Source organism: Phalaenopsis equestris, unplaced genomic scaffold (genome assembly GCF_001263595.1).
Source record: "Phalaenopsis equestris unplaced genomic scaffold, ASM126359v1 Scaffold219553, whole genome shotgun sequence".
Taxonomy (NCBI): Eukaryota; Viridiplantae; Streptophyta; class Magnoliopsida; order Asparagales; family Orchidaceae; genus Phalaenopsis; species Phalaenopsis equestris.
Genome location: NW_018237906.1, coordinates 28,256 through 44,809, shown reverse-complemented (window position 1 = coordinate 44,809; position 16,554 = coordinate 28,256). Strand labels below are relative to the sequence as shown.

The window sequence follows — 16,554 nt, the reverse complement described above, 5'->3', positions numbered from 1 at the left end:
GAGGTGCTCCCCGACACGTCAACTCGACCCAAAACTGACTAAAAAAATCATGATGTGGGTTGATTCGATTAATTTTTCAGTTGGTTTCTAGTCTAGAATCTTAGCCCATGTAATTTTCTAGATTGAGTTTAATTTAAACTACCATCCCGAAATTGATCTGCCTACCCGAAATTAATCTTTCAACTCGTAATTGATATGAACTTAACCATATTGCTGTAATTCTTTATATGAAATTGGTTATGCTTGTCTGGTTTGGGTCAGTTGGATTGAAGCCGGGTAGGTTTTTTGATCCATATAATATTCGGGCCCAGTTTGAATCAAGCAATTTTAAGTCAGGTTTATTTAGACCCAATTCCAACCCACAAAACCAATTTGAAACACTTAGATAAAACTCTGAAAACACTTGCCTGTTTAAACATTTTTGTATTTTAAGTGCCTTTCTTCGTTACACACTAGTAACATTTACAATAACCTGAATAGAATCCATTTTTTTGGGCTTTGTTTAGTTGAGATATTTTTTTTAATCAATCCTAAGCCTAACAGGGAGAAATGACTGGGCCTCATATCATGTTGAGGCCCTATGCAGGCTCATATTGCAAAGGAAATCGTTGCTCAGACCTGCTATAAATACACTTTGTCCTGTTTTAGTTTCTACGCTAATAATCAGGTCTATACAAGAGTAAGGAAAGGGTGGTTTTTGGGGATCCTTTTCAATGTGGGGTTATTGCATGTAATCTGGCTGCTTCTTTTTTATATATAATGTTATAACTGATACTAGTATTTTTTTTTTATTTTACTTCTCTAGTTTTCTACTTCAACATTGCACCAATTGGCTCTCAATTTTTTTTTATTATGTTATGAATTCTTTCCTGAAAGCGAAGAATGTCACACAACCGATCTAATATATTTGTTGGCAAAGCTAAAGTTCATTTCGGTACCTTGTGAATGGCTGAATCTACTGTTTACTGACTAATCACGAAAGGTGAAATGAGCTGTTTTCGTTAGGCAATTCTTTTGTTCAAGAGTTCTTAAATGATCCTTTATAGATTTTTTTCCCTGTATTTGGTATTATGTTATCCCTTTTGTTTATAAAAGAAATTATTTATTGATTTATTTTTTATTTTAATGGCATCCATTTCAATATTTAAGGCAACATTAAATAGTGTTTTGTCTGCTATTCATTCTCTAACTGCTTCGTGGTTTTTCCTTGAGCCATTTTCTTTGTCATCCTCGATTTTTTTTTTTTGTTTTAGCAGCAAATTGTTTGTTTATTGGATTGCAGTTTTGTTGATATATTCTAAGTTTCCTGTGTGTGTTGAACTCAGACAGGCCATGGTTGGGATGTCAAGAGTGTTGATTGGCACCCAACAAAGTCATTACTCGTATCAGGTTCTTATCCTTAATCAAGATATTTTCTTGGAACTTTTACATACATACCATCGAATTCTTATGTGTTTACATTTCTAAAGCCGAAACTTTAATTATTACATTTATACCACCCAAATCTTTCATATCACGTAAAAATACCTCCATTTTAACTCCTGGAAAGTGAAATATGCCTTTTTTGTGTGGGGAAGTGGTATGCATTTAAAAGTTGAAGTTTAGGTGTTAGAGATGTAAATACGAAAGAATCGAGTGATATGTATGCGAATCTTGCTATTTTCTTTATTATGGTATTCTGGTTTTAACCGCACTTATATGCTTTTTTTTGTCATTTTGCATGTAAAATTTGATGAAACAGGTGGAAAAGACAATCTTGTGAAGCTGTGGGATGCCAAAACAGGGAAGGAGCTCTGTTCATTGTAAGTAACTTTCATCATTTTTTGGTTTACTTTGCATGAATTCTGATTGTTAATTCATTTCTGTTTTGCAGTCATGGCCATAAAAATACTGTGTTGTGCGTCAAGTGGAATCAGAATGGAAACTGGGTTCTTACTTCGTCGAAAGATCAAATCATCAAGGTTTTCTTTCATTAACCCATTTATTGGTTTTTTTGCTGCAGTTGTGCGATATGTGACTCATTGTATTCTGCCGAAGCTTTTTCTCTTTTATGGTTTCTTCTTACTTAGGTTGCATGCAAAATGAGATTAAAACATTATGAGGAGCTTGATTTATTATGTTGTGTCATATTAAAAGGGAAATTATTTTGAGGTGCTTGGGAAGAATATTATTTTTCTTTTAAATATATATTGATTAACCCATTTATTGGTTTTTTGCTGCAGTTGTGCGATACGGGACTCATTGTATTCTGCCGAAGCTTTTTCTCTTTTATGGTTTCTTCTTACTTAGGATGCATGCAAAATGAAGTTAAAACATTATGAGGAGCTTGATTTATTATGTTGTGTCATATTAAAAGGGAAATTATTTTGAGGTGCTTGGGAAGAATATTATTTTTCTTTTAAATATATATTGATTAACCCATTTATTGGTTTTTTGCTGCAGTTGTGCGATACGGGACTCATTGTATTCTGCCGAAGCTTTTTCTCTTTTATGGTTTCTTCTTACTTAGGATGCATGCAAAATGAAGTTAAAACATTATGAGGAGCTTGATTTATTATGTTGTGTCATATTAAAAGGGAAATTATTTTGAGGTGCTTGGGAAGAATATTATTTTTCTTTTAAATATATATTGATTAACCCATTTATTGGTTTTTTGCTGCAGTTGTGCGATACGGGACTCATTGTATTCTGCCGAAGCTTTTTCTCTTTTATGGTTTCTTCTTACTTAGGATGCATGCAAAATGAAGTTAAAACATTATGAGGAGCTTGATTTATTATGTTGTGTCATATTAAAAGGGAAATTATTTTGAGGTGCTTGGGAAGAATATTATTTTTCTTTTAAATATATATTGATTAACCCATTTATTGGTTTTTTGCTGCAGTTGTGCGATACGGGAAGTTTCAAATGGAAGGTGATGCACCTGATGTAGAATTTCTCAGCTCACAATGAGCCCAACAGTCTGAGAATTTATGTTGAACCATGTAGCAGGAGCAGCAGTTTAATTGGATATTTTCCTATTCTTTCTTCAGTCAGTACCCAATCGATGGGGACCCAATCCAAATCTTTATCAAAATGGGGAATTCCACCGATAATCTGGCCACAATACGCCTAGAAAGATTTATTTTCATAGCATCATTCCACAAAATAATTATAAAATAAAAGAATAAGGTTGATTGGTTGAAGTGCTGCATATAAAGTTTTGAAATTGAGATCTATACAGGAGCAACATATGTTTCTATAGGGCAATCAAAATGAGGTGACCATTTTAGCTTTTGTGAATTTATGCCCAAACATATGGCATGAGGAGCAGTGCGATGAGATATTTTCATATTTCTCATCAGTCAATGTCTAGTCAGTAAGGAATCAATCCACATCTTATAAAAATGGGTAGTAACATCCAATTTCACTAATATCTCGGCCACAATAGGCCTGGTAAGATTTGTTTTCGTAGCACTCATCCATAAAGATATTTCAAAATAGAATAAAAAAATAATAAGGTAGATTGGTTGAAGTGATGCACGTGAAGTTTGGAACTGAAATCTAAACAAGGACAACAAGTGATTCCATAGAGCAATCAAAATGGGGACATTTTTAGCTTGTGTATCGAGAAACCATTGATATAATATGAGATTCTTGAGGAACTTTTGTTATAATTTGCCTTCAAAGAAAGTCTTATGATAATATATCAAAGGCTGATTAGCCCGATACAGTAGCCACCTTTCATCTGTAAATTAGATATTAGTTTGTGAATTATCTCCATGTTTGGAGTTCCCATAGAAAATCTGTCAATAATGGAGAGTGCGATTGACCTAGCAAGCATGGATATTTCTTCATCGATGAAGAGGAGAGCAGGCTTGTTTTTATAAGATCAGGGTTGTTTTTGTGGCAATGGGCTAGGGAGGAATAAAATCATCTTTGATGTAAATGTTTTATAGGCAATCCATTTTATAATCTTTTTATTCTCGGTATGAAGATTTGAGGTGAAGGCTTTAGCTCTACACACATAATGGAGAATTGTGTTATATTAGATAAGAGTGAATTGCATGAATAGCTTGAATATGAAATGATCAACTTGATGGCATTCTTCATTTCTTCTTAAGCTTATTCTTTTTTAGTTATTCAGCTTTTTTTTAGTGAATATTCATGCTTCTTACATTTAAGACTTATGATAACTTAATTCTCTAACAAAACAACATTGTTAGAAACCTATGTGGGAAGCTTCATGAATTCTGCCATATCTTACATTAATTCTTGACCATAAGTTCCAAATTTACCTAATCAACTAAAAGTTTTCCTAGACATTTCTTAATTATGTCTCACAATATTTGGGTGTTTCAATTGTACAACTTCACTACTATGTTTCTAATCTATGTTATTCTTTAAATATTAAAGAAGACTCGTCTTTGATGTCTTAAACAAAGTCTTGTTTGTAATAAGGTGAAAGTTTTAAGATCCAAGTTTTAGTACCAAATTGACACTGAGGGGGTGTAAAACAATGTACAACTAGGCGTTGTAATATCAGACAACAACAAGAATTTTATGAAAATTACTTGCTAATGACTAACTAATAAAACGTATGAATTACAATATTTTGTGAAACTAAACAATCATGACTTACTTTCCAAATGGATCCTTGTGTTAAGTGTGAAGTTTTCTGCTCCAAACAATGAGTATTTGGGGCAGAGAAGTTCTGTTCATTCTCAATTTTTTGTAATTTCAGCCGCCACCTTGGTTTGCGGAAAAGTGGAGACTGTTTTTATTGAAATTTTGTTTTGTTGTTGCATTTAGAAGTATTCTTGCTATAGAAAATTAGAGCTTTTCTCTAATAAACCTGCTGTCCTTCTCTGATTTGGTTAAATGATTTGTTGGGTGGTAAAAGTACGGTAATAGGTTGAATTTTTTTGCAATGAAGGAAACCTTAGAGGGTTATATTGTTAAACATGGGTTAGAATTGACTGTAAAACTGGTTGTTGCTTGGAATCTGTTGCAGGAAATGAACTCATAAAGCTGGACTGCAAACATTGGATTTAGTATGAATAGAAGACTATAGGTAGGCTGAGAAAACTGTAACTCTCATATTGGATAGACACTGAAGATGATTTTTGAATGCTGGAATCACTTTTGGCCTAATTCTGGAATGAATTTTTTAACTGCCCTTTTGGATTTCTTGCTGCAAGAAATTGGCAGCAATCCCCTAAAATTGCATAGGTACAAAAACTTCAAGAACTTGATGAAACAATTGCTAATGACTGAAAAAAAAAATTACAAGAATTTTTAAGGCTAAACATTCTCGAAATTTTTTTCCCAATGGATTCTCATGCAAATGTGAAGAGAATTTTATACCAATAAATGAGTACTTGGGCCAAAGACAGTTGCTATTCATTCTCAAATCTTGGTAATTTTAGCCACTAAGTAGCTTGCAGGATACTAGAGCCTATCCTAGCTGAAACTCTGTTTTGTTGCTGCCTTTAGGCAATCATAAATTGGAGATCTGCCTCAGTAAACCTACTGTCCTTCTTCTCTGATTGGTTACATGATTTGCTGGGAGGCAGGAGGTCCATGATAGGTTGAATTTCGTTGTAAGTAAGGAACCCAAAGAGCGCTGAACTATAAAACATAGATTGGGCTTAGTAGTAAATTTGTAGTTTGATTAGAATTTTCTGCAAGAAATGAACTCACAAGGGTGGACTGTATGCAGGGGGTTTAGCTTGATTGGAAAACTACAGGTTGCCTGGAAAAACCTACAATTTCTATCCTTGGACAGCCGTTAGAGATGATTTTCAATTTTCAGAATCAATTTTGACAAAAATTTTGGAAATTATGACCGGTGATCCTCTTGTATTAGTTTGTTACCTGTGGACTTCTTGCTGCAGTAATTTTGTACAGTTCCTTGAAATTACAATTGTAGGGCCAGCATAGATTTTGGAGAAGATAAATATACTGTTGTGATCGATTGTGGCAAAACTTAGAATCTGTTGTGATTCCCTTGCCTTATTACCTCTCCCAACTTGGGGAATCCACCTCAAAACAGGCAATCATCCTTCCAATTTAGGAAAACCCGAAATTAAACTATTCATAGAAAAAAAAACCTGCCATAGTCTCTAAAGGAATGTATATTTATAGGCAAGTGATTTTCGTTAACAACTAGAACCCTTTATGATATCAGAAACAAGGCAAAACAAGTCTATTGAAAAATCCAGAAATTAAGAAAAAGTTTGAAATGAAAATCCCAAGAAAGGGAAGTATGCAAAAACTGAAATGAACGATGGATGTCCGTCACCTTGGTGCCACTCGAGGATACTGTAAATACTTCTTAACCCAGAAAGATACGAGAAAGGTTCTTACAACCAATCAATATGCTCTTTATTCTCAACCCACATAACACAACTTCTATTTATTGAGGCTAGACTCTCCTAATTACAAGTATATCATCCTAAAATACAGATACAACAAGCTGAAATGCATATACCAAGATATATAAACCAAAATAAAACTCTAGCTTTCGCGTCATTCTCCGGGGATTCACAAGTTTCTCTCATATTGAGCAATCTCAAAATCTGATTCCTAATGAACAACCAACTTGGAGGACATTGAAACATGATGGAGTCGCTCTAATCTCCAGGTAGATTATGTTTGGTGATTCAAACATCTTCCAACATTCAATTTTCAAATCTATCCTTCTTCAGAACCAAAGGGCCGAAACTGCACACGGGTTATAACACTATTTTCCCCCAAGCCTTTTTGGTTTAGCTTATCCACTTGGAGTTGAAGTTCCTCGAGCTCCTTTTGAGGCATCCTATATGCATGTTTGTTTGGGATGACCAAACCAGACATAAAGTCAATGACATGTTGTAACTCTTTCATGAGGGCACCCTGTAGGAATCTCTACCGGAAATATGTCTTTAGACTGTTATATCAATACTTGCACTTTGGAATTAGTTGTAGGTACTCGTTCAAAACTCTTTCTTATGATCGGGAAGTACCTCATAGGTAGCTGTCTCTTTAATATCTTTCAAAAGAAATGAAGTAAAAGTGTTGATTTCAATCATCACCTAAATCTCCTTAATAGGCACCAAATTGGTTTGAATTCCCCATTTGATAAAGGAATAAGTGTTAGCATGCCCATCATGAATTGTACAACAGTCATATTGCCAAGGCTGACCAAGCAATATGTGACAAGCGTCCAAAGGAATTACATCACATAAAAACCCGCTCCTGAAGTTTCCGGCCAATTGAAAACAACATCATGCATTGCCGATTGACTTTAATTTCAGCTCCCTTCTTGAGCCATGTGAGTTGATAGGAATGGAAATGAGCTTGAGTAGTTAACCCAAGCTTCTCCACAGTGGTTGTTGCTACCACACCCTCATAACTTTCACCGTCGATGATAAGGTTACTAATTGCCCGAATCGTGCACCGCATTGTAAGTATGTTATGTTGTAACCAATCTTTATTGGAAAATTGTTTAATCCTTGGAGTTATCTTATCACAAGTAATTCTTCTTCATCTTCCTGTAGGATTTGGTCCCTTGTTGGATTAGTATCTTCTTCTACTACATCATTTTCCTTTTGATCAATTTCCTCGATCTGTGAAATAATGCATCAGTTAGAACAAGTTGAGACTATGTGACCAAACCTATGACATTTGAAACATTGTATACTAGATATCGTTCCTTCCCTCGCCGTGGTAGCAGTCCCTTGCTATTGGACAACAACTTTGCTGCAGCTTGAAAAATTTTAACCACCGGTCTGTGGTCAGAAGTGGTTTGATTTGCTGGAACCGCTCAAATCATTTGTAAGAATATGTTTTTGAGTGTTCCTACCTAATTTATGCTATTTTTCAACCTTCACCTACAAGTTAATCACGTCCTGTAATGTTCAGAATTGTTGGATTTAAACCATATTAGTGATCGATGATCGTAGACCACCAAAAAACGTGCAATATTGTTCTCTTTGGGTTTAGAAATATTGCACTTCAGCCCCAACTATTCAAATTCAGTGATGTATTCCTCCACGAATAATTCTTGTTGATGAAGATTGTGAAGCCGGATGAGACTTCTTGCCTGTAATATTTCGGTAAGAATTTCTTTTGCATTTTTTTTCATTTAGGTCCACGACGTGATCTTGAATATTCCCTCTCTTTACCAATTCCCTTTCAAGTCTTCTGAACAAAGTGAGGCGTTTTTCTTCAATCTGATTGTCACTAGTTTGACGATACCTTGTGACACCTTCTTAAATTCCATAATATATTCAACCATATGTAGTCAACTGACGAATTCATTAGATCCATTGTTACGTCAAAATCAGGAAGGTCAATTTTTATTTTGAAATTTGGAGCTTTCCATCGATTTTTCCCCCTCAACGTACGTACAGATTGTTCATCACCACTAGATGTTTTTTGGTGTAATGGTTTATCTTCTTCCTCGCTGATTATCTTATTTCTCGATTCCAGAATACACTCAACTGTATGTAGCCAATTGACGTTCTTTCGAACCTCATTGTTCAAAAAGCGCCAATTGTGTTTGTAGATGATGAATTTTTTGTTGCAATTCTTCCAGAACTAAATCTCGAGTTGGGCAAACATTGTTCCTCTTTGGCGGCATTATTGAGAGCAGAAAAAACCACAAAACAAATGCAGGAACAACGTACTTCAAAATTTCTGGGAAAGAATTGGAATTAAGAAGGCCCAATATGGAGGAATATCAACCATCCACGACTGGACAAAAGAAACACGCGACTTGACGGCGAAGAAATGCAACAACAATAGGGAATTCTTTTAGAAATGAGCAAATTTTGGCGGTAAAATTCGTGAAACCTGGACTGCAAACCCAAGAAATCTGGACAGAAATACCCCCTGACAGTTATTGCGACCAAACCTAGAAAAATAGAAAGCCGATACAGAAAGAAGACTTTTGTCTCCGAATTCTGGACAAATTCTAGTCAAATTCGGAACAGAAATCCGAATAAGGAAAATCTAAAAAAATGGAAATAAAAAGGTTGAAATGCACAAGAACTCGGAGAGGGAAGAGACAACATGTGTAAGATTCGTGCTCTAATACCAAGATGATATTAGAAATAAGGTAAAATAGAAATCTATATTTATAAAAATTTAGAAACTAAAAGTTTGGAACGAAAATCCGAAGAAAGGTGAGAATTCATAAACTGAAATGAACGATGACTGATCACCATCTGGGCGCCACCCTAGGATACTAAAAACACCTCTTAACCCAGAAGGATATGAGAAATGTTCTTACAACCAATCAAAATACTCTCTACCCTCAACCAACACAAAATTTCTATTTATAGAGGCTAGACTCTCTTAATTACAAATATGCCATTCTCAAACATAGAGACGACAGTAAATTGAAACACTTACCAGAACATAAAGAAAAATAAAACTCTAGCTTTTGTGTCACTTTATTATGATAATACTTGTTGGAAGTAAAATAAGGAACAAAAATAACCCAAAGAAAAATTAATTATGATATGAATCTATTAATACTTTATCATATACTGTTAATAAAATTTGTGCAACATGTGAAGATTTTTCTTTTGTGAAAAATTGTATAAAGAAGTTTGTCTTTATTTTTAGTTTCCAATAAAACCATGCAAGTGTTTTAGGATTCGTTTGTTCCGGCTGTGACAGTACAAAATCTCAGTTGAAAATTTGTTGTCCAGAAGTTGGTGTTTCAGAAGCAGTTAGTATTTTTGAAAATCATGGTTCTGAAAGTGTTGTTTGTGAACTAATGACTGTAATACCATTCAGTTTATATACACGGTTCTGTTTGAAAGAGACAGTTTTGAAAGTCTTGTTTGTGGAATAAATCCAATGATAATTTATTATTCTATTTTCACTCACAACATCATCATAAGAAAATTTAAGTTGAACATTAACCGAATTTTTTGCCCTCAAAATAATCATGCAAACTTATGGTCAACATAATATATTTAACATAAGCTGCACCTCAACCAAACGGAGGAGTTTGTTTACCAAAAAAACCTAAAACACTACAACATGTCCTCCAAAATACAACAACCTCATCTAAATAAATACAACGTTAACAACAATAACAGAAGTGTTACGATTACAAATTCAAATAAGAGCAAGGTTTTCACAAGAAATTTCAAGTCTTTGAAAGCATTTTTTACTGTATCATCAGATGCATTTATCTTTTCATCACATCGCTTCTTTATTGCATTGCACGGTTCATCCACCTATTGAAAAAAATTGCAATCTCTGTTTGTTAAATTTTTTTGACATCTTTAAAATTTTTGGCCAGCATTGTCACCTTTTTGAGTCGTAAAAACAAGACATAATATGTTGCAATCTCAAAATGTTAATGTTTGGTCCCCTTAGAGCTTATGGAATAACTGAACTTATTTTCGATAATATAGTCCTGTACATTAATGATTAACATATAAATAATGATAGAGAAGAAATAAATAGGTAAAAAGAAAATGAGATGCAAAGTTTATATAAAGAATGTTATTCGCATACATACCACCAAAGTCCTTTGCATTTATATATCCATCAAAAACTCTAATTTTTCTCATTGATACCATCTAATTCTTTCATGCTACATGAATAATACAGCTGTGTTAATTGTAAACAAGTAAAATATTCAATCCCTCCAAAATTTCCTGATGAAGTACCAAAAACTAATTACTCCAGTGAGGGTTAGCTTTGCTTTGAAATTAAAAAAAATGTGCAGTTAGACCAAACAAAATTCAACAAAATGTATCATGAGAAGCTAAAGGAGCATTTACATACATATCACACTGTTTCTATGTTTTTACAAAATGTGGTAATATTGACGTGATATTGGGATAATTTTGAGGTAGCCCTGGGGTGGTATTAATAGTATTGAAGTGATATTGGTGTGGTATATAGTTGATATTATGAATTTTGTGCCAAAATACTTTTGGGGTGGTAATTGGGTGATTTTGATGTGATATTGGGGTGATATTGAGGTTGTATTGTGGTTTTTGGGAGAATATATTATTTTGGTATTGGGGTGGTATTGAGGTGGTATTGTGGGTTCTGTACCAAGATATTATTGGGGTGATATGGGAGTGATATTAAGAGTTTTGGTAGAATATATTATTTGGGTGGTATTGAGATGGTATTTGGAGTTTTGTCGGTGGTATTGATGTGATTTTGGTATGGTTTTTTTGGTGATATTGAAGTGTAATGCGGGTGATATTGATGTGGTATTGGGGTGATATTGAGGTGACATGAGAGTGATATTGATGTGGTATTGGGGGTTTTGTGCCAAGTTATTATTGGGTTGGTATTGATGTGATATTTGGGTGATGTTGAGGTGGTATTGTGGGTATTAAGAGTTTATGTTGTCCGTGTGGTATTGATATGGTGTTAATGTGATATTGTGATTTCTGTGCTAGAATATTATTGGGGTGGTATTGGAGTGATATTGAGATGATATTGTGAGTTTTAGGAGAATATATTGTTGGGATGCTATTGAGGGGGTATTAGTGTGGTATTGAGGTGGTATTGTGAGTTTTGTGCCAATATATTATTGGGGTGGTATTGAGAACAAATAGAATCTTAAAAGAGAACCTACAAATAGGATTTTGAATTTCAATACAAATAGAAGAACAAATTTAGAAGAAGATCCAATTTCTTTACTAAAAGAGAACCTACGGATTTGATTTATTATGCTAAGATGCAACAAATCTACAATCAATTATAATTTTTTTACTTATTTTTTCATCAAAACTCCAAAATCCACCTCAATCATACCCCTTAGTGAGGGATGTCGATTAAACATTACTTTTCTTCCCCAATGCTTGACTAGTCCTTTTGAATTGTGGAATGTGATATCTTGTATTTCAAATGGTTTTAGAATTTCTCATTGTAATGGATATCCAACATCCACTAAATAGTATTTTCTTGTTAGAACAGTCAACCATGCTATACAAAAATTTAATATAAAGTTTAAGGAAGATTGTGTTGCAAGCTTGAAGATTTGACTATCGCCAACAATGTCTTTCCAACCAGCCATGACGAAAGTAAAACACATATTAATGTCACATACTGCTATTATATTCAATTCCACCTTTAGGAGTCCAAGAATGTTCACCAGCCGCAACTACCCCACCAAATATAACTTCAAGCTTCTTCTCTAGCTCTGGTTAAATTCCACCAAACGTAAATTTCTTAGCATTTGACACGACCTGTCGTTACATATTCATGAGAAGTTATTTCTAACAATTATACGTGTAAAGAAAATATAAATACAAATATCTTAAAATAGATTTCACCTTTAATTTCTCCTTCCATCAATCTGTTGATACATCCATGGTGTTTTTTAGTTGGATTCCAACCAAGTCCAGTATATCAGCTTTTGAGTTATTTCCAAAATTTTCAATCTTTTTTAATTGGTCCAATTTATTATTTAATTGGGTTCGGTCATGCACTCTTCCGCTTCGATTCTCTCTTAATTTTTTTTTGTAATGTTATGCCAATCTCCTTTATTGAAATGTGTTGTTGGCCTATTTTCTAATTCAATCTCTTTCATACAAATATTACAAAAAATCATTATTGTTTTTTTGTACCATATAACGGATGATGTGCCATCTCTTGTGTTGTTCATTTGCTAATGTATCTAACAGTTTGATATATGATTTCAAATGTTAAATAATAATAATAATTAATATTCTTCAAAATTTTCAAGAACAATAAAAAAAAAAGAGAAAAGATAACAAGATTGAAACATAAATGAGATCAATTCAAAATTTTAAGCAATGGGCATCTAGCAAAAAAAAAAAATAAAGGGGCATTTACATACAAAACAATAAGTACTTGGGTATTTACGTATGAAGATATAAATTATAGAGTTAAAGCTAGATGCAAATCATACAATTGTGCTTATTTCACATTATGTCAGCTGTTAAATAATTTCTTTTTGGGAATATAAATGGTATACATTCATTACTGCACTCATTTTACTTGCCCACCTATATGTTATCCATTGTTATTAACACTATGGAATCCTTGGAAGTTGAGCCATAGAGTAACGTTGCCTCCATAATAATATATAGACCATAAGATTAAATCGAAGAACTATACAATCTCTCTCCAATATAGGATAAAGCTTCATAGAAATTTAATGGCGGGGAAATGCTATAATTTAAATGTACTAAGAGTATGATAAGAGGACTTTGAGGAGTAGCAAGCCTTCCTCCATTTATATTTGAATGTTATAAATATAGACTCCATAAAAATCTATGGTTTTAGCCAAATACATCAGCTCCTTCTAAATCACACATTTGTAAGAAGTTCATGCACCGTATAAAACTTTACAAAGAGAAGATACCTTGTGAGAAATTTTATCAAACATGACTAATGCCGTATTGGTTAAGTACATTCTCGAATTTAACCATATGACAATACACCACAACACTTCAATCAAACATGAGTAGACCTCTTATCATGGTCATTCAATAAAATTTTTTCTCTTACATTTTTGGTCATTTAGAATGACTCAACAAAATCAAGCAAGCTAATTAAACAATAGAGAAACAACATCTACTTTCATAAATGATAATAATAAAATGTTTCCTTGATTGCAAAATCAAGTATGCATGTCTATATCATTATTGTGTTACCTTTACTATATATTCACCTATCCCAAAAATTAAACAAAGCTTTGAATGAGTCAGGGTAATGATAAAGTAATTTCAAACCCAAGACCAAAAGGTAGACAATCTAAATGCTTGTGCTCTTCTCTTAAATCTCAAAGTTTCAATTTCGATTGGTTCTTGTTAGTGTGAATAGTTCAAAAAGTTGGACATGAGAAGTTGGAGAGAGAGAGAGAGACTGACACTGCGGAGAGGAAATACCTTCAGTCTAAAACGAGGGCAACGGGAAGGAGATGATGGTCGAGCAGTGTGGAGAGAAATACCCAAATTGAACAAGGGCAAGGGGAAGGAGATGACGATCAGTGGGCTTCGGGAAGAGTGTTGCGGTCACGACGAGCTGTGCGCGGCTTCGCGTCGCGGTTGCTAGGGCAGAAACACGGCCATAGGTCCTTATCTGCGGGCTTCAATAAGACGACGAGCTTCAGCTTTGCGTCGTAGTTGCTAGGGCAGAAACACAGGCTTCAGAAAGAAGTTGTGAGGGCAATAGGTAAAAATTTACGCGTGTCGCAACGACCTCAGATATATTATCGCGTTAACGTTTTTACTGTGCTCAGGAACACAATTGGGAAACACCGACCGTGAAATGTGTTATAATTGGGAGAAAATGCGTTTTTAACAAATCGTTTTTCAAAAAGCTGAAACAAACACGCTCTTAAATGAAATGATCCATTTTAAAATAAGATTTAATTGATCGATTTTAGTGCTAATTTTATGATTTTCATTTCAATTTTAGTGAGTTGATTCAATTTTATTGAAATAAGCAGTGGAGGTTTGCTGTTAAAAATGAAAATGTGCAAAGTACTACCGGTACAAGACAACATATTGAGAAAGTAATCGTAAGATAGATTATAGTTGCAATTATTGTTGTAAGTGAAGTAATTGCTAAAGCTTTTGATGACTAGTATGCTTCATTTTAAAGATGGAAAACAAGGTAATTATATATAAAATAGCCAAGTTATATGGCGAGCAAATATGTAAATTTTGATTATGTAAAGTTTATTGAGTGTGAATTCATGATTGCCTATGAAGCACAGACATGGACACATGGAAACAAACACGACACGTGGACATAAAATAATAATAAAAAAAGATACGACATGTCGTGGACACATTTTTTATATTTAATTAATTATTAATATAAAAATATATTTTTTTCATTATTCTTTATAAAAAAATCACAACACAAATTATATAAGAATAAAATTTAACTTCATAAATTTAATTTATATTATAAAACCTCTTGCTTATGAAAATTTGTTTTTAAAATTAGATATAAAATATTTCAAAAGAGTTCATTTAGTTTATAATCTAACTTATCTACTAAAATTTTAAAAAAAATTCTATGATTGCAAAAAGGGAATTACTAATGCTCGGCTTTGACGAATATTGGATGCACCTTAAATGCTTGATTTTGACGAATATTAGAGGTTGCTTCAACATGACAAGAGATGGGGCAGTTTCGACTATGGGGTATAATTAAGGCTATACATATATTTATAATTTTCTAGTTCCCGTGTCCTATTTTCTCGAAAGTGTTAAGCTCATGTCCGATGCGGTGTTGAGGTGTGTCCCGAATGTGTCTGTGCCTGAAAAAAATTCAGACATATATTTTATACTATCAGAAAAGTGTCGGGGTGTGTCAGACAAGTGTCATTATCTGATACGTGTTTGACACAAGTAAGATACATTATTAGAAGTGTCGGTGCTACATAGATGATTGCATTAAGAAATATATAATTATTCTCTTAGATATTTTAAAATAAAAGCTTCAAGTATGTTATTCCTAGCAAATAAAATGATGGAAATTTTGAGGAATTTTATGAATTATCAAACAAAAATTGATTTAGCTTGATGAGGATGCGTGAAGTCAAGTTCTATAGATGAGATGCGGGCATTTGAGATGTCATTGGTGATATTAGAGTAATATTCTTGATCTCTCATTTAGGTAATTTTTAAGACTGGAGGGTGCAAAGTGATTATGGAAGAACTATTTAAGTGTTATTTTTTAAGGAGTTTTAAGCTAAATGTTATAATCATTGAAGAATTAAGTGGAGTGATAGAGATTTGCATGTTTATTCTCATCAGAAGCATCAGATAAATTAATGTTTAGAGGAATATTTTATTTATACATTTAGTTGAATATTTTTTTAATAGTTTTAATTTATTTAAAAAGTACTTGTGATGGTGCCTATGACATCGAGGATAAGCACAATGTTGTTTATCATATATATTCTTGCAGTTTTGGATTTTGATTTTGAGGCATATTTTAGGGGATGGCTACGGGGCATATTTCAGTAAACGACTTCCTAGGATTGCAGTGCTTGTGGTGATTTTGTTGTATATATTTGGACAACTACGGAATTGTTCTTTCTGCTATGGCATCATCCACTAAAGCTAATCAAAATTTGATGATAATTGACGAAGAGTATTAATGATTATAAATGCTAATTTTGCATTATGTAATTATATTACTTTGATTAAACAAAGTTCTTTTTTCCAATTTCAATATTATGTGTGAGTTGGATTTATAATTCTTTTGAGTGCAGTACAAGTGTGATTATCTATTTTCAGGGGATGTCATCATTTCTGTATATTGGCCTGATTCTTCTATTTTTCTTTTTGACAATTTCTTCCCTTGATGATATTTCCAATACGTAATTTGTTGATGGTTTACTAGTGTTCTTGATTTTTTTCAGGTTCAACACAACTAGAAATTATTTGTGTTGATTAAATTACTTTTTCTCTTTGATTTTATATGGTTTTAACTTTCTTATTGATTTATTTATTTATTTGTGGATTGCATTATCCTTTGGTTTAATTCTAGTATTTTCTAGTTTAAAGTTAAAGAATGGAACTTTTTGCATATTTAGTGGTCTTTGAATATATTGTTGG

General features: G+C 33.2%; 1 protein-coding gene across 1 annotated transcript in view; it reads left to right on the top strand.

The window, feature by feature from the left end:
• LOC110037443 (flowering time control protein FY) overlaps window positions 1-16,554 on the top strand; it is a gene marked incomplete at its 3' end in the record, with an annotated part of 52,608 nt that overhangs the window by 7,834 nt on the left and 28,220 nt on the right. The window contains 3 exon segments of the mRNA XM_020742093.1: window positions 1,330-1,389; window positions 1,742-1,802; window positions 1,874-1,961. Coding sequence (XP_020597752.1) covers window positions 1,330-1,389; window positions 1,742-1,802; window positions 1,874-1,961 — 209 coding nt within the window.